Raw genomic sequence first — 26,790 nt, 5'->3', positions numbered from 1 at the left:
TTTGTTTTGTTTTATTTTTAAATAAATTCATATTTTATTTACCAAGGATGCATCAACTGTAAATAATATTTATTTTAAATTGTAATAATATTTACAATATTACTGCTTTTACAGTTAAATAACGTTAGTTGTGAGAAGACATTAAATATAATTTGTTTACAGATTCCATGTGGTTGAAATTTGTACGTTGTTTGTGGCACAGTCCAATTCTTGTTATAGTTTAGTTCAAATGTCTCTCCTGTGGGTCAGACCATTGCAAGTCAAATTAATTGTTGTCATGTGTTTATTCGCAGAGTGCAAGGCAAGTCTCTACGTCTCTCTATGTCCACATCTCCACAATACGATCACATCAGAGGAGAGTCAGCTTTTGAAAACCCCATCTACGAGACTGCAGTAAGTAAAGCATGTGCTCACCAACAGGCTACATTCATCCGCAACCACCTCCTCACTTGTAATAGAAACCTATTCCCACCCATTGTATCCATTTGTAGTGATATGTCATGGCAAAGCTGAGAGGTACTCATGTGTTCAGTCTTACAGGTGAACGCCATCTGCGTCGCCGTATTGTGGGTTCATTTCTGTTATCTAATTAGCTGTAAAGTGCCTTTCTGGAGTTGAAATGAAGCGACGCAGGGAGCCACGCCCTCATCATTTCATCATTAGCGATCACACAGTTTTATCACTGGGCCTGAACACCAGAGGAAGTGACTCATTTAACCTTATTGCGTAGTCTATTAGCATATCACCAGCCACCTCTGCTTCACCTGCTCTCATTGTTCAATATATTCACATTCATTCTGCTAAAAAGGGTATTTCACGTTCAGATTAAAATTGTATCATCATTTACTTCCTTTCATGTCACTCCGAACCCATGTGTGACCTTTTCTTTCTTCTGTGGAGCACAAAAGGGAGACATTTAGCACAATCTCCCAAATAGAAGGGGACCATTGCTGTTGAATTAAAAAAAATACTGTAAAAGTATCATAAGGTATCATTAAAGACATTGTAAAACTAGTTTGTATGACTCTGTAATACAGTTATTATGACAATATACTGTTCAATAGTGTCAAAATAGAGTTTTCAGCTACAATACCATTTAAAATTTTGGGTTCAGTAAGATTTTTTTAGGAACTTAATACTTTTATTCATCAAGGATGCATTAAATTGATCAAAAGTGACAGTAAAGACTTCGGTTTCTCATAATTGATGTTCTTTTAAACTTTCTATTCATTAAAGAATCCTGAAAAAAATGTATCACTGTTTTCACAAAAAAATTTAATACTAAAGTGATAGTTCACCCAAAAATGCAAATTCTGTCATTATTTAGTCATCCTCATGTTGCTCCAAACCCATAAAACTGTTGTTCATCTTCGGAAAACAAATTGAGATATTTTTGATGAAATCCGAGAACTTTCTCAGAGCTTTTAATTAGAAAAGCTTCTTGAGTAGCAAATCAGCATTCAAATAAAAAACAGTTGTTTTAAGTTGCAATAATATTTCACAGTGTTAATGCTTTTACTCTATTCTTGATAAGTCAATGCAGTCTTTGTGAGCATAAGAGAAAAGTAAAAAGAAAAAGTCATACAGGTTTGGAACGACATGAGAGTAAGTAATTAATGACAGAATTTTCATCTTTTTAGGTGAACTATTACTTTTTGACATACGTGAACTTGCTCAATCACTTACATTTCCACTTTCTTTCCTCTCTCACTATCTGCATCCCTGAAGAACAATGAGGTGAGATTTTGACTGTCAATACTTTTACTTTTACAATGATACATGCTCTTTTCCCCCAGCCTCCTACGTCTAGCATGCGTTACAGACTGCAGGTTATTCGCACCTCTTATGTACTGTGCTAGTGGCACTCATAACACAGTCCCAGCAGCACTCACTCCCTGCATATACTAAACCGCTCGATAACAGTTTCTGGCCCCCAGGGCAAAGTCTGCGTTTGACTGTACATAAGTGTGTGTGGCTGGACAGATGAGTGTCTGTGTGCTGTATGTGTTTATGCATGTATGTGTGCTGGTTCTTCTTGCGCTAATGCCCTGAAGTGGTGTACTAGCATTATGTGAAGATGATGCAAACACAAGCATCTCTCTCAGGTGTGACGAAAGACATGACAAGTCTGGTGTACAAAAGCCTGCGATTACAAAAAAGCATAGACGATCAATATTACATTTTGGATATTTAATTTCATGATTATAAAGGTTTTTTTCATTTGTGTTATTGATTTAGCATGCTGTTTGTTTTTCATAAACATCAAAAGGCTTTTAAATACTCATTTAAAATTCTGCATTGTGTTTATTTGTGAAAACATCACAATATCACTTCATAAATCACACATTGTTTTCCCAGCAAAGTAGCCTGATAGTTTTTCCTCAGACATCCATTATGTTTCCATTGCTGAATATTATTTTTACGTTTTTTCATGCTTAAGTTGCATGCTATTTTTGATTTGTACAGAGACCTATGATTCAAAGCAGCCACCAGAGGTACTCGCTAGGATTCTGTTGTAAAGAAAGAGCCTGTAAGGAGAGTTGATCAATGGAATAGCATCACATGGACAAGGCCGAGAAGGTTTGAACTACTGGTGTAGGGCATCTCCATCTTTAGCATCTCTCTTTCATATTGTGTTTGCAGCCAGCATGGGTTTTGCTACCCCTCACAAAATGAAATGATATATGCATATAAATGTTAAATGTATTATATTTGACATGTTTTTGTTTGTTTGTTCCGCAGGATACGAGAGAATACGAAGTCTCCATTTAAGCTTGTTTTAGCATGGAGGATCGCAAGCCTTTCTCTGCCTTGTGGAAGATCTCTCAGTTCCTTTCACATCTTGTGTAGCCAACTCTGCTCTTAATTTCACCTACCTTCTCATCTTTTCCCATCTGCTGTAAATATCACCTTGCTTCTGAGGACTTCCGCAGGTGAAGAGTGTGGACAACATGATATTATTTTTGTAGAGCTTCAATAGCCTTGCTTGTACAGTTTTTACCCGTAATTGAGCCAAATTAAGCAATTTAAAAAAAAAAGACTGATAATAGGGGAGTCCATGTTATTTAGGTGATTGATGTCTCTCTAAAAAGATTGTTTTCGTTTATTTTGTGTGTCGCACTTTTGCACTCCCAACCCCTCCTTCCCCCTCCCTCTCCAAAAAATTCACATGTAAAGATGCAATGTGAGATTTAAATAAATCAAAAGTACAGGAAATAGTTGCAGTTGTGAAATATAAACAAAATAATATAAATTCACATTGAAATATAAAGTAATTGAACAAAATACAAATAAAGTCGCAATTACCTGCTCAGTCAGAAATGGGTTTCCATAGCAATGACATAAAATACCATTCAAAAGTTTGGAGTCTGTAAGATTTTTTTTCATGATCTTAAAAGAAGACTTTTAATGCTTACCAAGACTGCATTTATTTATTTATTTAATTTTTTTTAAATACATTAAAAACAGTAATATTGTTAAATATTATTGCATTTTCTATTTGAATATATTTTAACATTTAATTTATTCCTGTGATGGTAAAGCTGAATTTTCAGCATCATTTTCATTTGATCTTTCAGAAATCATTCTAATATGCTGATCAGATACTCAAGAAACTTTCTTTCTTATTATTATCGATGCTAAAAACAGTTGAGCTGCTCATATATTGTGGAAAGCTCGATAATTGTTTTTCAGGATTCTTTGATGAAAAGAATGTTCAAAAGAACAGCATTTATTTGCAATAGAATTTTCCCACAATATAAAAGTATTGTTACTTTTACTTTTGAGCTGTTTAATGCATCCTTTCTGAATAAATATATTAATTTTGTTTTGTTTTTTTATCTGACTGACTCCAAACTGTTAGCGTATCTGGAGTTCTTATCCAAAGTCACAAATGTAATCATAACATGTCACACCTGAAAACCTCAATGCAGGGAAAAATAAACATTCTGTAAAACAGTTATGTAAAACTCAGCAGCCACTGAACAATTAAACCTACGCATGGCTTACAGTTTTTTTAATTTTAATTATTACAATTTTTCACACCATGAAAATTAAATTTGTTACTTACAAAAGCTGTGATTATAAACCTTCAAATAACGCCTGCCAGTTTCATGAAGTGTAGTATTTTGCATGGAAACTGGTACATCTTGTATCCAGTAATGTGAAGTGGGTCCCTGTTTCATTGGGGTGGACTCAAGCCTTTATGTTAACCTTACTTATGACTTGCCTGTGTGTACAGTCAAACAAAAGACTGCTGGGGAAGTCATTTTTATCTGTGTTTAATTTCAGCTTTGGTTGATTTAGCCGAAAGTAAAAAATCTATGTACAGAAAGTTCTTGTAAATCATCCCTCCTTCACTGATCAATTGGCTCTGATTTTTTGGTTTCCGTTTATTTTTGTATGTTTTTATACATATTATGGAACAAAATAACAACTGACTGTACTCTTTCAGCAGGCACTCTTAATATATAAATATCTAAGAATGTACATAAAATTTGTATTAGATATGGCTTAAATGTATGTATATATGAGGTTTATCTATTATAGAATAGATCTTTGTTCATCATTTCACACTGTCTGTTAATATCAATGATATGGATCATCTAAAACAGTTATGTACTTGGTCCCCAAATGAATGTTGTCTGTATTGATTGAAATATTGTCATTTCAATGTAACTAGCATAAGCTGCCAAAAACATCACAATTGGTCACATGACAGATTTGCATCATGAGTGTATGTTTCAGTGTTTCACTGTCACCAACTAAACAACAGAGTTTGGGAACCTAAGAAACAACATTTATTGGAAGTCAAGGAACTCTAATACATTTGTTCAGAGCAACATGCACCAATAACTCTGATATAGTTACAGACGTTACATTCATATTAAATTATCCAAAGCAATTTAATCATGAAGAATACAGCATGAGCAGTTAAGTAGGCTAATAAGTGCTGTAACAGACATTACAAGTAAAAAAAAAAAAAACAGTGTGGTTTGAGTTTTTTATTATTTTTATGTATTCATTTTTTTTTTTTTTTTTTGAGGGATTCAGTAAAGCTCTCACAAAAGGAATTAAAAGTCTTAAAAGTTGCAAGGGACTGTTTAGGATTATCATGGTCCAAAATTATATATTTTTATTTCGTTGTACTGTACTGTAATTATTTGCCACAACATTGTCATAGCATATCTTCAATTAAAAATGATATTCCATCAGATTGTGCTGTTTTGTTTGTTCTTCACAACCTTTTTCGTTTTTGTAATACTTTTTCGCTGTGCTTTTGAGAAAACGTGGCCTGCAGGCTTGGAGAGTCGTTGTTCTGTCAGACTAACGCTAGGAGGAGCCGTTCCCCTCTGCGTCTCAGTACGCATGCGCAGACTTCATTCCAACCCCGCTGAGGAGGGCAACGCCAGCCAGTTAGCATAGCTACTAGCAATGGCTTTTCATAACAACACCTTTGCTCTTCACTGCTGTCATCTGAGCGCCATCCACGAGTGTTTCTGCACATGAGGACCTAACCGCCGACAATCAATCCAGCAGACTTACTTTGCGACCGCGACCGCTTTTTTTAGTCAGTATGCGATGGGGACAGACAGCTGTGGATTTCTACACGAATCTTTGCAGGCGGCTGCTGCTGAAGCAGAGGATGCTGCTAGGCTAGCGAGCTAGGCCTTTACATCCCACAGGAGCCCTTCAATACTGCACCAGACAGCAACTTGCATTCAAAATAGGAACGATATTTGCACTTAAAGGAGAGTTTGAGCGATTCGTCAGCTCTCGTTTAGCACCAGACATCTGGCGAGCTCTGTGCTTTTGTTTGTTGATAGCTGCTAGCTAGCCGAACATCGAGCAGCCAATCCGCTCTTGTTAGATTATCGACCCGTTTAATATTTCCAGAACTGCTTGAAGACAGCAAGTTAACCTGACTGGGTTTGGACAACGCGAGAACTGCTGTCGGATTGTGTGTGCATGCTACATTTTAGCAGCGTGAATGTGGGACAAAATGGAGACCCCGAAGATTCTGTACGATTTGGACACGTCTGGGGGCCTAATGGAGGTAAGCCTGTCTGCCCTTAGCTGTGCCTCGAATCACTGTTTTGCGTGAGTTAAATATGCCTGTATTAAGGATTAAATGAGTCATAATAAAAGCAAATTGCAGAATGGAAATCAGTCGTTTGTGGACATTTGCTTTGGTGAGTTTATCCAGAAGTGGCCTGGGCCTGGTGCAGAAATTGCTTGTCTGGAAAGTAGAAACTGGACTGCACGATTTGGGGGTTTCTCTAATGTCACCTTTAATTTCAATCCATAATCTGCATTGTGTGTGTCTCAGATTAGTATAATAATATCCAAAATGTGCAGTGGTAAGGTTCGAAACACCAGTTGAATGTGTGAAGCAACTCTCCATTGACATCTGTCAGGGCCAGGGGATCTTTGTGTGACTACATGCATGCTTAAAATATATTTGCCAATCTGTTCCAGCAAATTCAACAGCTGCTCGCACCTCCGCGCTCTGAGGATGGAGAGAAGAGACGCAAACCAGAGCGGGAGACCAGAAGAGGAGGCCGAGCCACGAACCATGACACCTGCGATAGCTGCCGTGAAGGAGGAGATCTGCTCTGCTGCGATCACTGTCCCGCAGCTTTTCACCTGCAGTGCTGGTATGTTTGCAATGCGTTTTCTTATCATTTCTGGGTGTGCAAGTCTGCTTATGCTGCTGATTTTTAAAGGAGATTGTTATCTTGTTGGCTGATGAGGATTAAGAGGGTGATTTGTGAAGGTCTTTGAAGCACTAAGTTAATTGTAGTGGTTAGTAATATATGCAGTTTATATTATGTAGCAAATGCATTTATGAACTTCGTTAACAAATGCGAACGAAACATTAAATAACATGCATTATCATTCAAAAGTTTTAGGATTTTTAAAAAAAGCATTATATCACTTATTCAGAAATATTGTAAAATCAGTGAAACTGATCATTTAAAATAACTTAATGTAATATATTTTAAAATGCAATTTATTACTTTGGCAAAGCTGAAATTTCAGCAGCAATTACTCTACAGTCTTCAATGTCACATGATTCTTCAGAAATCATTTTAATATGCTGATTTGGTGCTCAAAAAACATTTCTTATCAGTGTTTAAAGCAATTGTGCTGCTTAATATTACTGTCACAGAAACTAGTCAGGTTTGACAGTTGTCCCATGTAGAAATTAATGCTGAAAACTTATCACACACAATCAATGTAGATTTTATGAATGCTAACAATGTAATGTGTTCGTGCACATCACCACTTCCTCATCCAACAACAACAAAAATGTCTAGAACTGTACTGCTTAACACTGACAGCCTGTGCTTGAAGTACAATATTAATGTGCCTAAGAACAAAAAAAACAACAGGTTGTTTTCTGTATAGTTACCCTTATTATTTCTCTCATTCTGAAGCCACAGCAGTGTTTTCTAGACTTTGTTTGGATGGAATCACTCCTGCCTCATTTAATGGCTGTTTAATGCAAACTCCTAGTTTTTACTCCTGTGCTTATCACTAAGGGGAAGTAAATGTATTATTATTCAACAACTCTCCTGTCCTGAGGGGAGATTTGTTTGGATGTGCTTCACATTAAATCGATCCAGCCCATCTCTTGGCTAATGTAATATAAAGCTAGTCTATAATGTTTGTATGGCAAAGATGGAAAAAGTTGTATTTACATTTTTGTAGAATATCATTTGCAACGTGCAACCTAAAGAATGTGGTTCAGCCTGTTTTAACTTGTAGATTTGGTGAGACTGTGATTGCAGCTTTGTGGTTTTCTTTGCAACTAGCACATGAATAAAACCTGTAGGGTTTCCGCGGGGTCTTAAAGTCTTAAATTTAGTTGTATCAAATTTAAAGACCAGAATTGCGATATGGCTGAATATGAAGATTAAACTTCAAAAGGCTATGATTTCATTCAATAAACATGAGCACTGCAAGTTCAAAGTCCGCTGCTGAGCTGCTTTGTGCTCTGTCTTTACCGGGAAGACTGTTATTTCTGCCAAACGCGACATCTGCTGGCAGAGAATGAATCAGTTAACACCGGTTCAACTAGTGCACCTACGAGTTTCACTGCACGAGTCAGTCTATTAAAATACATTTAGAATGATCACATAATTTAAGATATGGGGGCAGAAAATGCATAGCCTATATTTATATAATTTCATATAGTTTCCTGCAAAAATCAGCATGGTTACAAATGTGATATTGATTTTATGCAACAGTTCAATAAACAAGAAGTTAATATTAAGACACTTACGTTTTAGACACCATCCCCTGGTTTCACAGACAAGGCTATGAATGTAATTCTGATCTGTTTCAACTGAAATAAACTTGCACTGACTGATCTTAAAACATATCAGTGCCTTTGTTTTGTCTCAAGAATGTTTTTTCTAAGGCATGTTAATAAAAATTACTTAAATGTCCTAATTGAACTATGGCCTAATCCTGGCTTAGTCTAAGCCCTGTCTCTGAAACCGGCCACAGCACTGTTTTGCGTCTCTGAGCAACATGACTGTGTTTCGTTCCTGAATGATTCGGTTTAATCGCAATGACTCCCTTATTAACGCTGACTTACTGCCACCTACTGGCCGTTTTAATTTCGCATTTAAAGTATCTTCATTTTTTAAAAATGATTTCAAACATCAGTTTTCAACGTTTTATGTTTCAAATATCAAAACATTATTTATGCATTTGTAACTGCAGGTTAGCATTCTGTGTCCCTCTGAGCTGCATTAAACGGTGTGTAAACACATTTAAATGCCACTTCAGATGCTTTGCAAAGATACATTTTGTTGAGACTGATTTCATTTGCTTGATAATGGCCCAAATGCAAGAATTTGACTCAAAAGATGATGCACACTTTTAGAAAAAAGGGCTTAAAGGTAAAAATGCCCATAAAACCTGTTGGAAAAAAATAATTTCTATCACTGCTGTGAACTGACCACACAGAATATGAAGAATATCAAAATAATTCAGGAGTCAGTTGTCCACGGTAACACAATAACACACAAAATATCGTCTAATTATTGTTATCGATAAAATCCCAGAAAATATCAAGATATGCCTATCATTTTTGGTCAATTTCGCACACCCCTAATTCATGTCATTTAATTTATATAATTTATTGATGATAATTGTTAAAATCAATATTATTATTTATATAATAATATATATATTATTAACAATATAATAAACAATATATATTTTGACTAATCCATTTTCTTAAAAATGGTTTAAAGGCTGAAATGTAAAGTTGATCATTTTAAAAAAACTTCTTGTTTTTGTGAAAACCTGTTTCTGAATTGTAAATTATGCTTTTACAGTTTAATATGGTACTATAGACATTGACCTGCCCCGCTCATATGGTATTAATTTTATTTGTGCAGGTCTTAAATTTGAGCTTAAAAATCCTGCAGAAACCCTGTTTAACTGTATGCAGACATCTTTATTTCTACAGAGAATTTAAATTTAAAATGTTTAAAAAGAATTGTGTTTTTAAACATATCAGGATTTGTAAAAGAAATACAAATTTGATTCTTTACAGCAATCCACCTTTGAGCAGAGAGATGCTGCCCCCTGGTGACTGGATGTGTCATCGCTGCAGTGTGCGCAAAAAGGTTGTTGAAGTCAAATTTCATAGACAACTTAAGCTGTCTAATGTTTATCTATTCACATTTAAAGGGATAGTCCACCCAAAAATGTAAAATGTCAGCTTATATAATGAAATAAATAAATAAATACTTAATTCTGGGTGAACTATTCCTTTATTTTCCTGAAGACACAAGATGCATGCCTATTTCACAAAGGATACAACCCCAAAATGTGTTGCTTTAAGCCCAATTTAAAAAAAATTAAAAAAGAAAATGTTGCTTCAACTTGCTTTTCATTCGGTGTCTAACAAATCAATAAAACTAGTCAAATAATTTATTTACTCATCATGTGTGTACTATTATTTTTTTAGTTATTAGATTAGGAGATACTTTAAAGATGCTTATTAAAGTATATTATCAGCATGTTACGGTTAGTTTTGGGAACAGAGCTGTAGTGTGTAATTTTCTGCTTCTTTAGAAGCATGAGCAGAAGGCAGAGCAGGTGAATGGGGCGTTGGAGCGGCAGCTATCCAAGCGGTCCTCCTCCCCTGCAGCGGAGCTGGAACTGGGAACACTGCGTCTGGATGGGCTGCCCTCTACCGCATCAGGGGGCCTGAGACTCGCCGTCGCGCAGGTCCGTCTTCTCGAGCGACGCACGAACAGCCGTCCTGGTACACCCACCTCAAACGCGTCCACCGACACACCTACGCCGTCAGAACACAATGACGTGGATGAGGACCTGATGGACGTCGAAGAGGAAGTGCAGGGCTCTGAGTCTGAGAGTGCCACACCTCGCCTGAAGAAACCTTTTCAGCTGCTGATCGATGCGGCCATGGAGAGAAACCCCACGCAGTTTCAGCTGCCCAGTGAGCTTACGTGCACCACTTCACTGCCAGGTGAGGCTCGCCCACACTATTGTGCTAAGTGGTTAAAGTGTGCTTTGTAGGGCTGTATACCTTGGAGAACCTGGCGATACGATACATACCTCGATACACAGGTCACGATTCGATACGTACCTCGATACAGAGCTGTCTCGATACGATTTGATATAATGTGACACGATTCGATACGATTCAATAAAAATACATGGGCCAGAGCCAATTAGTTAATGCTGAACACATTTACTCAACAAACAGAACTCTGCATTTTTCTTCAATTTATTGAAGACAAAAGTGCAGGGCTTGACGCTTACCTATTCCCCAAGGAGCACATGTGCTCCTAAGTCAAAAAATTTAGGAGCGCATTAAAAACATTTAGGGGCGCAATGCAAATTTTTCTAATTAGGTGTTTTAGCTTAATAAGGGGATACAAAGAGACATTTACAAGCACCATTATTTAATTTATCAGAATACAGAAAGTACACAAGGTTCTTAAATAATTTTACTTCTGACACTATTTAATAGGCTAATTATGTAATTAGTTATAATCCTATTAAACTGTGTGGGTATAAAATTTTCACAATAATCATTGAAGCTTTTGTCACGGTATATGTTTTTGTTTTTAAATCACAATATATAATTTCTAAGTGAAAAAAAGTGTTGTCGTCCTAACAGGTTAAATAACTTTATTAAAGATAATTTACTAAAAGACTTTTATAAAAAAAACATAAAATATAAAGTAAACAAGTGTTTCAAGATTAGAGTGCAAAAGATTGTTCAAATGAACGAAAGAACAATAGGTAAGTAAGTCCCATGTGTTAACATTAGTTAAAGCAGGTTAACATTAACTAAAAATGTGCAATAGCTAATTGTTGCAGTAGTTAATATTCTTTGTTAATGTTGATTTAATAAAAAATACAACTATGTTAGTTAATGTTAGCTCCATTGAATTATAGTAAGACAACTTTTGATTTTATAATGTATTATTAAAAGTTGAAATTAAGATAGCATTATTAATAAATGCAGTCATTGTTTTTTTCATGTTAACTAATGTAACTTGTGTTACTGAACAATAATAACGAATCAGTCGTTGATATATAGATAGGCCCACTGTTCTCTATTATAGATCAGTGGATGGGCCATGTTTAGGTTAGAAACAATGTTTGAAAATAAATAGCTCATTAAGTCTTTAAGTAAGAATTATTTGAGGCTATTGTGAAGATTAAAGCGAATATAAATATCTAAATGACTGAGTGTGAAACATTATTTACACAGCACAGCTGATTTGTTTACTGGGTTACCGGGGTAACGGCAGCGGCAGCGCCCTCTAGTGGCGAATGTGCGTCATTCAGCGCGTCTTCACTTTAACTCGCTCCGCTTTTCTTCTCATCTGTGCTCATTTAAATTAAACCGTTGCCTTTTTAAAGTTCTGTAATCATATGAGGCTGCATCGCAATTTTTCCATAAATAAACAGAATAAATGAATACGTTTGTTATAGGCTACTGTATAAGTTAGGCTGTTTTGTATTTTGTTTTGTATTCGCACTTGCGCTCCTAAATACATTTTCCAGTTCGCACACATCTATTTTTAGTCGCAAATGCGAGTGAAATGCTCGCTCTGTCGAGCCCTGAAGTGCATTATAACAGTGCATTTTGCTTAAATATTTGCAACTTTAAGTGCTCTGATTAATTGTACACAAATTGTATTAATCTGGAAATTACCACAAGTCAACATTTAACTTTCCAAGGGTACAGTCTGAGCTCACACAAGCACAAAATCTTCTTCTTATTATTCTTAACTTCTTATTAAATCTTCTTATAATTCTTTTTTGTGACACCATGTACTGCCATAACATATTTCACTATGAAATCACTTAAATGCTACATCTTGCTTTAACATTTTCCATGAGTTTTTTGAAACTCGCGGGCGCCGCTGCGCCCCCTAATGGCTGGGCGGAGTATCGATACTAAGGGCTAGAATATCGATACTGTATCTTTTTTTATTATATCGGTATGTATCTAAGAATCGATATTTTGAGCACACCCCTAGTGCTTTGTGTGTTGTTATAGTTAAACTGTATATATGCGTGTATCTACAGGCAGCAGTAAGCGCAGAAGAAAAGAGGAGGCAATAGGCAAGAATGTTAAGAGGCCACAACATGAGCTGGATCCCAGCGGGCTGGTCCCTCTGCCAGTGAAAGTGTGCTTTACCTGTGGCAAGTAAGAGCCTAGAAACATTACAGACTCTGACAGTATCATGTAAATTGTTGGCTGATATAGAGTATATATAGAGAGAGATATTTTCCTATGGGATTTTTATAATAGGGTTTTTCAGTATATCAGTAAAACAAGATCTGTGGTAAATATAAATTGATGATACACAGGAAAATTATGCGCACTTATACTGAGAAATTTATCTTTATTTGTACATACTGTCTATAATAGTATATAAATAATATTAAAATAACACTGTACTAGAATTTTATTGTCCTTGCATCCCTAATGGAGTTACATATTGATTGTTGTCCGTATTGTTGCACAGTGCATCAATTTCCTCTCTCTCCTTGCTCCATAGGAGCTGTAGGGTGGCTCCTCTGATCCAGTGTGATTACTGTGCGCTTCTATTCCACATGGACTGCCTGGACCCCCCTCTCACTGCCATGCCCACTGGGAGATGGATGTGTCCCAACCACGCAGAGCACATGGTGGTTAGTGTCTTGTCTCTGATCACTTATTGTTCATGTTAGGGATATTTAACACCAAACATGGCACTAGTAATAATAGTTGTCTTTCTCTGTTGAGGTTGTGTAATATTTGTCACTTTTAAGTAGTAATATTTCATCAAGCTCATTTTGTCTTCTGATTTTGATTTTGTTACACACTCATGATATTGTGGACTGTAAAATGAAAAAGTTGCTTATTTCCATTCTAGCTAAACCAAAATAACGTGACCCTCAGCACACGTTGCCAGCTCTTCGATCAGTTCCAGGACCGATTGTCCCAACATGCAGTCAAAGTGGACTTCCTGCGCTGGGTTCATCGCCAACACCATCCCAACCGCAGAGGTGTTCGCCACATCAAGAAAAAGACATTGAAGGTGGAGACTCATTGAGCAACATTTTTATTTCAATTGTTTTATTTATGCTCAGTTAAAGATTTCCTTGGCTAAAGATTATTCTTGTGAGTGTTTTTTTTCTTTTTTTTTTTTTTTCTCTTTTTTCTCTCCTTTAAAAACTTGCTTACTTTTTTAAAAATCCTTATCCAGTCTTCAGATTATTGGGGAAAATCACTTTGCAAGCACAGCTTTGACTTTTTGTTACCTTGATATGTTTGTAGGTCCCCAATGCCATTAAAAGTCACTACCAAAATCCCCCTTTGCTGGTGGATCAAGTGGGTCTTCGCAGTGGACAGCTGGTCACGAACGGTTTCATGGAACAAGAATGTTCTTCTCAACATTTAACCAACGAAGGGGAGCAAGAGGAGGTAAATGCACTGTAGGAAGTGATTGTATAACAAAATTAAATGCTGTAGTATAAATATGAGTGCAAAAGTATTTTATATCATTCAGCTTTTTTTTTTTCTTTCCTTTCCCCAGTGGCTTCGTCATGTCATTGCACTTCAGTGCAGTATTATGAAACATTTATCTGCTAAGCAGATGTCATCCTCCCTCCGGGACTCGGAGCAGACTAATATGTCAGACGTGAAGACACGGGAATCTACGGAGATGCAGGACCTTAGCTCTCAGAATTCTGACTGCCTCCAGCCTAGAGGTACACAAGTTGGCCCCCAGGGGGCCCCTGTGCCGCCCTGTGCTGCAGCAGAACAGTCTGAAAGCTGCAGAGAAAGATCTTGTCAGGGTGACGCTGACAGTCCAGCGAAGAAGGCCACGGGAGTGAATGGGCCAGTGGTATGTGACAGGCCCAGCAGCCCCTCTAGACTACAAACTCCAGCACTCTCAGAACCAGCCCTGCTCAACCATGTAGACGTAAAGACTGAGAGCAGTCCCCTTAGCTCCTGTATGCAGAGAGATACTCCTTCATCTACCAGCCTTGCTTCAGACTCGCCTGCCCATCATCACAGCTCAGCTGTAGGGAACACCTCTTCAGTTCTGAACAGCAGCTTGTCATCTCAAACTAAAGGTATTTGAGCCTACATCACTCTATATAGCTGTGCTCTAAGATTAACAATCACCATCATCCTTGTTTCCTCACAGACAAATGGGTAATAACTCTTTTAATATATATTGCACAGGAATTGGCAAGTATCTTATGCTTATTAATGCTGCACAAATTTTAGCCATCCATTACTCAATTCTTCAGTGTCACATGATCCTTCAGAAATCTTTTTAATATTTGGATTATTTGACTAGAAAGTTCAAAAGAACAGTGTTTATGTAACATTATAAATGTTGTTTAATTAACGCAACCTTACTGAATAAATGTATTAATTTATTAAATTCTTACTGACCATAAATCTTTAAAGTGTTGTTTTTTTTGTGGCTGTACTGTTGTCTAAAATTGCATTAGCATTTGACAAGACTGCTGGGTAAAGACGATAGAAAAGAAAGAACAATAGAAATACACAAGAAATTTTTCAAAATAGTCATTTTTTTTCCCCCTCAAAATTACTAAAAGAATTGTTCAACTGAATCATTTAGTAGAAAATGTGCAAAAATTTGCAAATCCTAACCCTCATGTTTTTCTTATTGAGTTTCATTTGGTTTTTCAGTCCACAAAATATAATTTTAATGTCTTGTTTTTCAGAGAACAAAGTAAATGCAGATGTAATGCCTGCTGGAAAAGGCTCGGTGCTCCCATCCTCTATAGGCAGCTTATACAGCTACATCAAGAATGTGGTTCAAGGCGATGCAGGTACGAGATCTACTTCAGCCAGACATTATTTTTAAAAGGAACCATTCATTGTCCAGTAGAAGTGATAATCTTGCATTGGTTCTGAGGATTGAAATTCTTTCTGTGTTGTAGAAGTGGATATGAATGAGCTGGATGAGGAGTTTATCAGACTCCTGGCCAGGCAGAGGATCCAACAGCTGTTGTCTCCCAAATCACTTCAACCCTCAAACAAATGCGGGATTCCTCCAGCCGTCACTGCCTCTCTCCCTAAACCTTCCCCTCTCGCAGACGGTAACAAAACTCACCTTTCACATCACATTGAGGCTGTGCTGTTGCCCCTCCAGTCATAATATAGCAAGACTTTGCTTTTTGCAGCACAAAAAAAGGACGTACAAGCTCGAGCAGTACTGTGTCCTTTAACAGGAAAAGGGGCAGCTATCAACATGTGCTATAGGACTCTGTACATAGGAACAGGTACGGTTTGCTACAACATTGCATTTGCATTGTTTTGAATAAGATACATAGAGATTTTTTCTTTGTTTCAGGTGCTGAAATGGATGTGTGCCTTACAAACTACGGCCATTGCAATTACGTTTCTGGGAAACATGCCTGCATCTTTTATGATGAAGTGAGTGTTATCTGTAATTATGCCTCATTAAAGGCTCTTGGGAAGCTTATTTTAATTTAATTGTCCAGATTTAACATATCAAGGGAGATGAATGCTTCTAAATGTAATTTAATCTCTTTTAGAACACGAAGCATTATGAGCTTCTGAACTACAGTGAGCATGGGACGACTGTAGATAACGTGCTTTACTCGTGTGACTTCTCCGACAAACCAAACATCACTTCACCCAGTGGGCTCGCGTCCAAAGTACAAAACAGCATCAGTGAGTACCGCCCATATCTCGTTTTTGTAATGCGTGACACGATTGTAGTAATGCATTATATCTGGTTTGGTAAATCCACAGGAGGTAACAGGTCAAGGAAACTGCTTGGTGAGATGTGTGTGGAGACGGTGCTGATACCCGCGGGTGGTGTGATGAGCAGTCAGGCACAAGGAGGACCCAAATCACCCTGCAACTGTAAAGCCAGCAGCTCCAGCCTGATAGGGGGCAGTGGAGCCGGCTGGGAGGGCACTGCATTGCTCCACCACAGCAGCTGCATCAAAGTGGGCTGCATGCAGTTCCTGTTCAGCATCACCCAGTTTGCTAGCAACCAACCCAAAAAAGAGCAGACGTCCACCAGCGTTAGCCAAGAAGTGACTGAAGCAGTTGATGCACAGACTCCCAAACTCCACCAAATGCCAGTGCTACAGTCCAAGTCTGCATCATAACCCCTCCTCTCCTTTAAAAATACAATGGACCGTAAATGCAGTTTGGAATTTAGGAACTTTGATGAAGCGGTTAATTCATTCATTTGTATGGAGGTATTTTGGGGGCTGGGTTTTATGACAAAGTGTTTGCACATTACATTTCTATCACTTTTTTTTTTTTATGCAAAACCTTTTGACTGAAAAGCAGCCGTTCAATGTTTTTTTCCCTAAAACACACTTATTGACACCACACCCTGTATACTTTGTGTCAGTGCAAGGGGATTTTATGTACTCTTTTGAACAATATATTTACTCCAAAATATTTTATTTTGTTATAATAAATTTATTGTTCTTTTTCTGCAGTTTTTGCACACTAGGTAACTATATGCAGAAGTGCATACATGTGCAAATACCTTTGTAGGATTTATTAGCGGAATTGAGCGTTCTGGTTTCTTCTGGAACTGTCCATTTCTCTGTAGTGTTAGAGCCTCTACAGCCTTAGTTGTGAAGTTCATTTGTGTATAAAGCTAGTTGTTCAACTAAAATTGTCCCTTTTGGTCATGTACATCTGACTGAAGTGTCATTTTGTCAGCAGGAAAATGTCTGACATGTATGTCATTACATTGTAAATATATAAAGATTTTTAAATAACACACCATTTCATGTTTTTTGTTTATAATTCAACTAGAAAAGAAAATTGTGACTCATGTTGTTTCAAATCTGTATGACTTTTGCCAAAACTGAGCCTTTTATATATATATATATATATCTTTTGTGTTCCACACTAGAAAGTACGCCATTAAGTTAAGGAATGAAGAGAGTGAAAAGGTCCTGTCCTTAACCCACGGTATTACAGAAATGTTAACAAGTGCCTCAGTGTTTTTTTGTTTTGTTTTTTACATCTGTCTAATCGCGTTAATTGTACGTCATTTCCTCAATCAACAACCTAAAGTGACTGACTTCAAATGTCATTACAAAAGCAAATCATCCTGTTGATCTGGTTAGAGCAGCAGGTTGGGTTTAATAAGTAGCCTAGCAACCCCAGAATAGACACTGGGTGGGATATTGTGGATTGTTGTTTTCGTACTCTGTTGTATTTGACATTGGAAATGGCAGAAGAGATTTTGCTGATCGCGGGTGTTGTGATTGCGGTGCTGATGATATTTCGTATGTATGTAAGCGGAGCGCGATGCAAAAGTAAGGCAAAACTGCATGGCAAGACGGTCATCGTTACAGGTAAACGCGTCGCTTTTTTATTTTTTTAAGAATTTGTTTCAAGCCAATACGTTTTGTCAGTCGTTTAAAGCACTTCGTGTAAACTGTGTGCAGGTAGTAACACGGGCATCGGTAGAGCCACAGCGGTGGATTTAGCGCGGAGAGGCGCCAGAGTCATTCTGGCCTGCCGTAACCAAATAAACGGCGGGGTTGCTGTCGATATTGTGCAGAGAGTGAGAACATTGCCTTAACATCTATCTACCCGTGAGTCTCAGTTACTAAATATTTTTTTTATATATAATTGTATATATGTTTTGGTTTCACTTAGGAAAGTGGAAGCAAAAATGTGGTGTTCATGCAGCTGGATTTGGCCAGTTTGAAATCAGTGCGCTCCTTTGCAGAAACTTTTCTCAAGACCGAGAGAAGACTGGATATTCTCATCAACAATGCAGGTTGAGTTTTTGTTTAAATCACATGCATATCATAAATTATAATATAGGCATAGGTGATTGTATATTTTAATCATTGCATACACTATCATTCAAAAGTTTGGGGTTTAGATTGTTTTTGAAAGACGTCTCTTCTAATCAAATATGCATTGATTTATTTGATCAAAAATACCATAAAACAGTATAACTGAAATAATATTGCAGTTTAAAATATCTGTTTTCTACTTTAATATGTTTGTAATGGAATCCAGTCTTCAGTGTCACATAATCCAGAAACATTTCTTATTAGCGATGTTGAAAACAGCTGTGCTACTTAATATTTTTGTGGAAACCATGATAACTTTTCAGATTTATTTAGAACAGAAATCTTGTAACATTGTCTTTGCTCACACTTTTGCTCAATTTATTGTATTATATTAATTTTCTTAATCTTACTAACCCAAAACTTTTGAAAGTCAGTGTATATTATTAGAGCTGTCAAACGATTAATCGCATCCAAAATAAAAGTTTGTTTACATAATGTGTGTGTGTATGTGTATACTTTTTATGCATATATAAATACACACACATGCATGTATATATTTAAGAAAAATGTTATGTTTATATATTCAATATATTTATATCTAATATAAGAATGCAAATATATAAATGTATATACATGTAAATATTTTCAAAATCTATGCTGTATGTGTGTATTTATATATAAATAAAAAATATACAGTACATATTATGTAAATAAAAACTTTTATTTTGGATGCGATTAATCGTTTGACAGCACTAATTAATATATATAAATATATAACCCTATAATATTTAGTGTGGACTCCATTGTATATATCACAGCATCTAAAACCATCCTGGTGCTGGTTTTGTGAGGAATATTAAATCAAAATGTATGCCAAGTCAGTATTTCAGACATCAAGTTCATCTACAATGCATATCTGTATTTCAGGAGTTTATATGCAGGGCACTACTGAAGATGGTCTTGGTCTTATGTTTGGTGTCAATCACCTTGGTCACTTCCTTCTGACTAACCTGTTATTGGACAGATTGAAAGAGTGTGCAAGCCGCATCGTCACCGTATCTTCATATTTACATGAATATGGTAACCTTAACTTTGACACTCTTCGCACTCACAAGGAGTTTGGTGTAGGTGAGTCTGTTGGGAGTGTCTTCCGGATATATTCACACAGCAAACTGTGTAATGTGCTCTTCACACATGAGCTGGCAAATAGGCTACAAGGAACCAATGTGACCTGTTACAGCCTCCACCCAGGTCTGTGTCCCTTTAACATCATACTGGTGTTTGTGTTTCAAATGTAGGCACACTTACAGTGTGTATTTTCTGCAATGGCTAACCATCCATATATTTGTTCCAACAGGTGTTATAAACTCTGATCTCTCCCGTAATATGAATAAAATGTCCAGGAGGTTGATGAAACCCATCGCAGCTCTGTTCTTTAAGGATGTAGAGGCCGGTGCCCAGACGACTCTACACTGTGCTATGCAGGAGGGCATCGAATCCCTGAGTGGCAGGTATTTCTCGGACTGTGCTGTGCAGAAAGTGAAGGCCAAGGCTAAGGATGATGCTGTGGCCAAAAAACTGTGGGAAGTGAGTGAGACATTATGCGGTCTGTCCTGAATCCACTCGGATACTTGCACACAGTATATGTTGCACTCACTGCAGGTGTAATGTTAATTATGTTTTTTACTGTAATAATGATTTACTGATTTATGAAAAAATATAGGACATCAAAAGGTAAATTGGGCATAGTTTGTTTTGTAGTACAGCACAATTAATTGTTTATATTATTCATTTGAAATAAAAACGTTTTATTTGGACTGTATTAAGCTGCACAGATTTTTGTAATATTATGTAATTAGAAAATAGTAATTAGAAAAAGTAATAAGAAAACCCCACACACACATTTTGTCTTCACAATAGTTTTTGCATTTGGTGAAGTGAAAGTTGGCACAACTTTGTGCCAAGTCATGCTTAATACCTTCGGTGAATCATTACTCCAGATAACCCTAAAGTTTTGTGAAAAACAGCTATGCAATCATAAAAAATGCATTTGTCTTTGTAATACTTTGCATAAATTACCCCACTCCCTGACAAGATAGCAATATGAAATATGTGTCCGCAATAATATGTATTAGCAGCACTAATAGAAATGTCATGAGAAATCAAGCCTGTCTTTTTGAAAGTTGTATGCACTGTAAGCAGCCAAAATAAAAAGAAATTAAAATCAAACACTCCCTGTCTGTTCATTATTTTGCTTGTTTGGGTTTGTTGTTGTCTTTGTAGGGCAGGGTTTCGGTTATGGACAATTTTAAGATTTTATTGCAACTTATCAGGTAACCGGGGGGCTGTTCCATAAACCAAGATTAGAGTATAAGCCAGGCTTATTTCGGTTAGTCAGGCTTATTTTTGGTAGATTCAGTTACATAAATCAAACTTAAAAAAGTTCAAACTCAGTTACCCCGGCAACTAATGCTGGCAAACTAACCTGGTCTGGAGCAGGCTAACTGTCAGGCTAAGCTGAGCTCCTCTAACTCTGACCAATAGGAACGCATCCATATTACCACTGACTCTCTCACATACAGTCAGTTTAATTTATTATCGGTCCAAAAATAAAAGTATACAGAAAATACACCTTAAATAAATAAATAAAAAATAGGCTACAACCAACTGTATTTAATGTATTGTGCCCAAAATGTAGGCGAATGACATTTTAACATTGTGGCTACTTGTGCATGCAGTTGATCAGAAGTTTCTAGCCATGCAGCCTTTCTCTCTGAATTTATGACAGCTGTACCTTTTATGGTTATTAGAACATTAAAACATTACAATCTAAAATGGCTCTTTAAAGCATTAAAGCATAAAAACGCAATCAAAAGTTAAAATCACTGAATTAAAAATGTAAATTTATAATAGCAATCAGAGTACATTTTAACTGATAAGAGGAACACATTTAACTCATTTGAGCTAGTGATTAACAGTTGCTGCTATCATAAAAATACACTTATATGTAGTAAAATTCTATGTGTCACATTTAATGTGCAACAACAAATATTTTAGCAGAATGTATATTTTATTCAGAATTCTTGCGCTAGTATTCTATTCTGCTCTGTCTGTGTAGCGCGCATGCGCGCCGCAGCGCTCGTTCTCTCGCATAAACCTCGCCCACTCCTGACAGCTAAATGGATATATTTGTATGGCTTTCTGACATTTACAGATGTAAAAAATATACCTGTGACGTATCAGTTATGCACTGAGGAAAACACAATGTTTCAAATGCGTTAAACAGCACAAATATTCGCTGTTTGCTATGGTGGATCGATTTGATCCATGATCGACATTAAGGGCTGCTTCAGAATAAGCGTGTACGTCACATTATCCTGACTCACTGAACCTGGATAGCATTAGTCAGATTGCGTGAACTTGAATTGTCGTTTATGGAACCGCTTTAGTCCCGATTGATTTGTTAGGTTATTTCAAGTCAGGTTTTGGACTTTAATCCCCGCTTTTCTTAGCGTCTTTTATGGAACAGCCCCCTGGTTGATTCAGAATAAAGAGAAGATAAAACACATGCCTGAAAATGTATCTTTTTTTTTTTTTAAGGTTGCATGAGCTGTTCATAAGGATGGATCAGTCCTAAAGATGTGACCATACAATACAAATATACACTTTTTTTGTTGTTATAAACATTTAAGTCAATTGTAACTGTTTGCTGTATGAGCTTTTCTTCACTACATTGTTGTTGGTTTTTTAGACAATATAAAAAAAATGATAAAATATATGGTTTACAATAAGGTTCAATATGTTATCACTAGGTATGAACTAACAAAAAACAATACTTTTAGAGCATATAGTAATCCAGATTACAGTTAATCTCTATTTACAATTTTTTGTTGTGCAAATTGTATAAATTTTTAATGGATTATAAACAAACATGAATTAACAGTATCTAAAATTAACCTAGATTAATAAGTGCTGTAAACAATTGCTCATTATTAGGTCCAAGTAATAGGCCTATTGACAAACTGAACATTTTTAAGTTTTGGCATGAAAACGGTCAAATATTTTAATCATTACAATCTTAAATTGTAATTGCAGCAGGTTTGCTGTGCCTGCTCAACTAAATACACAAATTGTATTATAGCTGTATATTACCGTCATCTGTATATTGCTTTGATAAATAGCTCTGGATGATAATACTTCCCAATTGTATCAAAACAAGCATTTTCTGTAAAGCTGCTTTACACCAAATTGTATTGTGAAAAGCATACAAATAAAGTTTTAGCAACTATATAACCATGAAAAAAAAGTGTTAAACACAACGACTACTACGCACAATTATTTATTTAACTTTCTTCTGTGACAAACCAAATGAACATCATTAATTATGTTGAGTTCCTGGTGTAATCTCATAACTGAGCTATCTTCTGATGTAGAGCAGCTTTCATGTCTGCACAATTCAAATTGTCTGTGATTGTAGTGAAGAAGTGACGTGTGTTGAGTCCCTGCAGGGCAGTGCTGCTGTCGGGATATGCTGAGAGCACGGCCTCATAGTTGGTCAAAATCTCCAGGGCACACAGGAACAGTGCTTCTGGCTGGCCTGGTATCATCACCTGCACATGGAGCACGTGGCAGAAGAGCTGAGTAAACACAAACAGAACTTCCTGACTGCAAGCTCCAGAGGTTTTGGGGGATGGCGTAATGGGAATCTTCTCAGTGACTGAGCTGATAATGCCCCTCATCGCGTTGGCATAAAGCCGTCCTGTATGCATCCAGCCTTGAGGTGGAAGCCAATCGGAACAGCTTGAACTGCAGAGCAGCTGGAAGATTCGCAGAAGAAACACTGATAGGCGCAACTCGCCGGCAAACGAACGTAGATCGAGTAACGGAAGGAAATCAACGTATTCTAAAGAGTATGGCACATACAGTTTGTCTGACAGTAAAAGTTCTTGTAACACTTTCAAAAGTTTTTCCCATTCCCCAGATGTGCACCACGGGAGAATCTGACATACTGCAACTAACAGGCCCTTGCCGAACATGTTGACTTCATCTGGTTTCAGCATGTTTAGGGAGAGAGATTCCTGCATTGTCTCTTTAACACGGTCTGACAGAGCACAGCATTCCAACCATGCTACGAGTCCAGTACCTTGTCCATACTGAGGTAAGTCCAGGCCGGACCACTCATGCTCAGGAAGATCACAAACTGACAACAGAGAGTTTGGAACTTCATACTTGAAATGGTCTCCCCACACATCCTTCAGGTAAAAACGCACGGTCCAATCAAGTTCCTCCACTTTACTGTAGAGCCAAAAGAGAGCTCTGGACCAAGCATCAGGTGCACGGGCCACTTCCTTGCCAACAATTATCCCCAGTGTGTGCAGTGCAGACAACAGCAGCTCTTTGAACTCCATGGAGATGAGCATCTCGCTCTCTACTGGCTGGTCCCAGCACCTACTGCACTCATTCAAGAGCTGAGCTAGACAATATAAAAGCGGGAATGGAGAGCAGCTCATGATCCAATGCACTGAGTCACTCCTGGTCTCCTGGCTCAGGGTGCATTGAAGAAGTCGGAGACAAAACTCGCTTGAGCTGGAAGATGCTGGGAGAAGGTACGGCTGGACAAACACATGCAAGACTTCTTCTGGACGAAGGAAACTCAGCTTTTCTCCTGTACTTCCAGTTATGTTGCACTTCATCAGCTTATCCAAGAATTGCAGAAACTGGTTCTCCTCTTGAAGTGAGGATAGCTTGCTCCATGCCATGACCTGCAGGCACCTACACAGCAGATTGTCTTTCTGAACTCCCGTTGAAGACATGAGACCTGAGAGCTGCTGGAGAATCTCAGCTATCAGAGTGTGAGCTCCAAGGTTGAAAACAGCCATGTGGCAGCATCGCCGCAAAGTGGCTTCAGGATTCTGGAAAGCCACTCGGGCCACAGCAGAGACTGCTGCATCAAGGTTGCTGTTCGCACCACTTTGAATGAAGCTGTTGAAGGCCAGATTGAGCTCCTCTGAGAAACCTATAGTTACAGAGCTGGGAAGAAATCCGTGAAGACCTTTTCTGGAGATGGAGAGCATTTCTGAAAGCGTAGCATTTTTGTCAAGTAATGACAAGTTGGAAAATAGGTTTACAATAATATCCTTGAGCTTTTTGCAGTGCTGAACATCAGCATCACTTTGACATTTAGCTGTAAGCGTGGAGATCAATGTCATCAGAAGCTCTTTGGTTTGAAACAAACTCCCATTTTTCTCCAGACACTGAATCCACTCCATCTCACTAAAATTCTGACTAAGTTTGGATGCAAACAGTCCAGGAAGACCTTCAAACCCCTCAAGATGATGGTCTAAGATGGTGATGGACATATTTGCTACTTCTGCTACAGAACTTTCAGGAAAAGTGAATGATAGAGATGCCGTTAAGCCTTTCAAAGTTACTCTCAAATTATTCAAAGTCTGTCCATTTCCAACCAGGTCTTTTGCATGTGACGGTTGCTCCAAAGAAGCCAGAACTCTATCCAGGCTATCTTTCAGACGGATCACCATGACACTCGGGTCATTGTTGGGCATCTTCAGAAGCCCCATAACCTCCCAGGAGCATATGATCTCAAGTGTGACCTGCATGGCCTGGATGAAGGTCATTTCACATGGCTTGGTTTGAGCAGGAGTGAGAGTGGCAGCAAGGTCTCTCTGAGCCTCACGTATGATCTCAATCAGGTCAAAACCATCCATCACTTCATTTCTCTTTTTAAGGCTCACTGTGCGAGAGATGTTTTGGAGTTTAATTTCTATGGAGAGATCAGTAGCATTACCTAAAAGATAGTTGGTATACAATGTGTCCAGGCAATTAGAGAGGGCAAAATAACACAACTCAGAGGAAGTCAAATGCTCTTTTATTTTCCTCAGCCCCTCAAACAGTACATGCACCACACATGTAGATTCTGGGTCAGGTTTGAATCTTTTTGATGCCAGGGGTGATGGCTCAGTCGTGGACATCATGGAGCGTGAACACTGAGCTGTAAAGAGCTGGTCTAAGGCATCAAGATATCCTCTCTTGCCCTTCAGTAGTTCCCACCACACCTCCAACAGCAGCTTCACATCTGCTTCTGTGCTGCTGCTCGTCACATGATCAACCAGCAGCTTGAGCTCTTCACACCGTTCAGCTGGTTGAAAGCACAAAAGCAGCTCCACATAGATAGTAGAAAAGCTCATTGACTTCACCAGCTCAAACAGCACAGTATGGTTAATATCAGGAAGGCTGTTCTGTACAGCAAACAATGGGTCTTCCTTCCATCTGATATCAATGTCCTCTTTGTTCCTCACCTCTAAGATTTTGCTCCACACAATACAGAGAATCCTCTTTCTCCAGTGGACTCTGTCTTTGGTGTCTTTGAGTGAATGCTCGCATATCTCTTTGATTGCGTTGACGATCGGACATCCAATCCGATCCCAGTCCTCTTTTTTCAGAGACAGCAATGGCTCAGGTTGGCATATCTGATTTGCCAGTACGAATCCTCCCTGAAGCACAGCAGTCTTCTCACAGCTCAGCCATGACTCTGAAACAGAGGAGTTGAATCAGGTATTGCTTTTGTCAGGCATGATAAATATCTTCACTTTGTATTGCATAGATTCCACCAAAATATCAGTTATTAGATATTGTGTGATACTTTTTTAAATGATACAAATAATAATATAGTTATTGTCCAATAACCAATGTGCATAGTTTAAAACATTTTCATATTTGTGTTAGGTTATATGTAAATAGTTAGCTAAAATGTTTCCTTTATGTTCCATAAATTAATGTGGGATCTACTCAAGACAGTGAAAGATGCTTTCAGAATCCTTCTGTCATTTTGATTATATATTAATATTGATAATAATGGGACAATTTATCATTTCGATGGTGGTTAATAATAATAACTAACGTTAACCTTAATGACAATGTTAAGGGCAGATTCAAGAATCAAATAGCGGCTCACGTATATTATTTCACATTAAAACAATAATTGATTATTACCTCGATCCATGCTGGGCTTGCTGTAACGATCACAGCTGTAACGATGAATGCGGATTTCAGACGTTTATTTATAGAAATCTGAGAGAAATACTCGTTTTGAATGCTAACGCTTAACACGTTTACCTTTTCGGTTTTCAAACGTAGAGCATGTACTGTATGTGCTTCCGTGTCAAAAACGGCTGGAGATGTTCCCCTTGCTGTGTTTTTTGTAGCGCCATCACGTGGAGGGGCCTTCACAAAAAGATTCGTTCAGTGAGTCGTCCAGTGACCTATTTGCAGGTTGTGATTAACTTTAAAGATGAATTAAAAACACCTCGAAGGACAACGTGTCCTTCACGACTAACACAAAGTGTTGTTACGCTTTACTGTCATTCTTGCACATTCATTTGTCAAAAGTTCATTCAGTTAAAATACGAGTCTGTGCATGGA

The 26,790-nt window shown here is 37.6% G+C and overlaps 4 protein-coding genes across 5 annotated transcripts in view; 3 read left to right on the top strand and 1 right to left on the bottom strand.

Moving 5' to 3' along the window:
* Nucleotides 1-513, top strand: part of LOC306851715 (seizure protein 6-like) — a gene marked incomplete at both ends in the record, with an annotated part of 188,554 nt that extends 188,041 nt beyond the window's left edge. Inside the window, one exon of the mRNA XM_079388156.1 lies at nt 294-513. Within this exon, the coding sequence (XP_079244282.1) occupies nt 294-513 (220 nt within the window). The remainder of the gene's footprint in view (nt 1-293) is intronic.
* A 4,867-nt stretch (nt 514-5,380) lies between these two features.
* Nucleotides 5,381-17,319, top strand: phf12b (PHD finger protein 12b). Its single transcript, XM_079387077.1, has 15 exons — nt 5,381-6,055; nt 6,478-6,656; nt 9,575-9,647; nt 10,099-10,516; nt 12,598-12,718; nt 13,074-13,206; nt 13,431-13,595; nt 13,835-13,981; nt 14,094-14,637; nt 15,262-15,369; nt 15,481-15,639; nt 15,724-15,822; nt 15,894-15,976; nt 16,099-16,237; nt 16,319-17,319. The coding sequence occupies exons 1-15, from the start codon at nt 5,990-5,992 to the stop codon at nt 16,681-16,683; spliced, it is 2,799 nt and encodes a 932-aa protein (XP_079243203.1). The 5' UTR covers nt 5,381-5,989; the 3' UTR covers nt 16,684-17,319.
* A 296-nt stretch (nt 17,320-17,615) lies between these two features.
* dhrs13b.1 (dehydrogenase/reductase (SDR family) member 13b.1) lies at nt 17,616-20,555 on the top strand. Its single transcript, XM_079387082.1, has 5 exons — nt 17,616-17,898; nt 17,992-18,110; nt 18,206-18,329; nt 19,279-19,602; nt 19,709-20,555. The coding sequence occupies exons 1-5, from the start codon at nt 17,772-17,774 to the stop codon at nt 19,966-19,968; spliced, it is 954 nt and encodes a 317-aa protein (XP_079243208.1). The 5' UTR covers nt 17,616-17,771; the 3' UTR covers nt 19,969-20,555.
* Nucleotides 20,556-21,948: 1,393 nt separating this feature from the next.
* gemin4 (gem (nuclear organelle) associated protein 4) lies at nt 21,949-26,524 on the bottom strand. 2 transcript variants are annotated; one of them, XM_079387149.1, is made up of 3 exons: nt 26,485-26,521; nt 26,362-26,396; nt 21,955-25,900 (listed from the first exon to the last, which is right to left on the bottom strand). In XM_079387149.1, the coding sequence occupies exons 2-3, from the start codon at nt 26,369-26,371 to the stop codon at nt 22,758-22,760; spliced, it is 3,153 nt and encodes a 1,050-aa protein (XP_079243275.1). In that variant the 5' UTR covers nt 26,372-26,396; nt 26,485-26,521; the 3' UTR covers nt 21,955-22,757. The 2 variants fall into 2 exon arrangements, with proteins under 2 accessions (XP_079243274.1, XP_079243275.1); XM_079387148.1 differs by having other exon boundaries at nt 21,949-25,900; nt 26,362-26,524.
* Between the last annotated feature and the right edge of the window lie 266 nt (nt 26,525-26,790).

This window comes from Barbus barbus, assembly GCF_936440315.1.
Source record: "Barbus barbus genome assembly, chromosome: 31".
NCBI classification, from domain to species: Eukaryota; Metazoa; Chordata; class Actinopteri; order Cypriniformes; family Cyprinidae; genus Barbus; species Barbus barbus.
Note: the sequence above shows the minus strand (reverse complement) of the source record. Positions and strands in the feature narration are given on the sequence as shown.

Coding starts and splice junctions, on each gene's coding strand:
- phf12b (XM_079387077.1), top strand. CDS start 5,990: ATGTGGGACAAAATGGAGACCCCGAAGATTCTGTACGATTTGGACACG. Junction 14,638..15,261: donor CTTGTCATCTCAAACTAAAG/GTATTTGAGCCT, acceptor CTTGTTTTTCAG/AGAACAAAGTAAATGCAGAT. Junction 16,238..16,318: donor CAAAGTACAAAACAGCATCA/GTGAGTACCGCC, acceptor GTAAATCCACAG/GAGGTAACAGGTCAAGGAAA.
- dhrs13b.1 (XM_079387082.1), top strand. CDS start 17,772: ATGGCAGAAGAGATTTTGCTGATCGCGGGTGTTGTGATTGCGGTGCTG. Junction 18,330..19,278: donor TATTCTCATCAACAATGCAG/GTTGAGTTTTTG, acceptor TCTGTATTTCAG/GAGTTTATATGCAGGGCACT. Junction 19,603..19,708: donor CTGTTACAGCCTCCACCCAG/GTCTGTGTCCCT, acceptor TTGTTCCAACAG/GTGTTATAAACTCTGATCTC.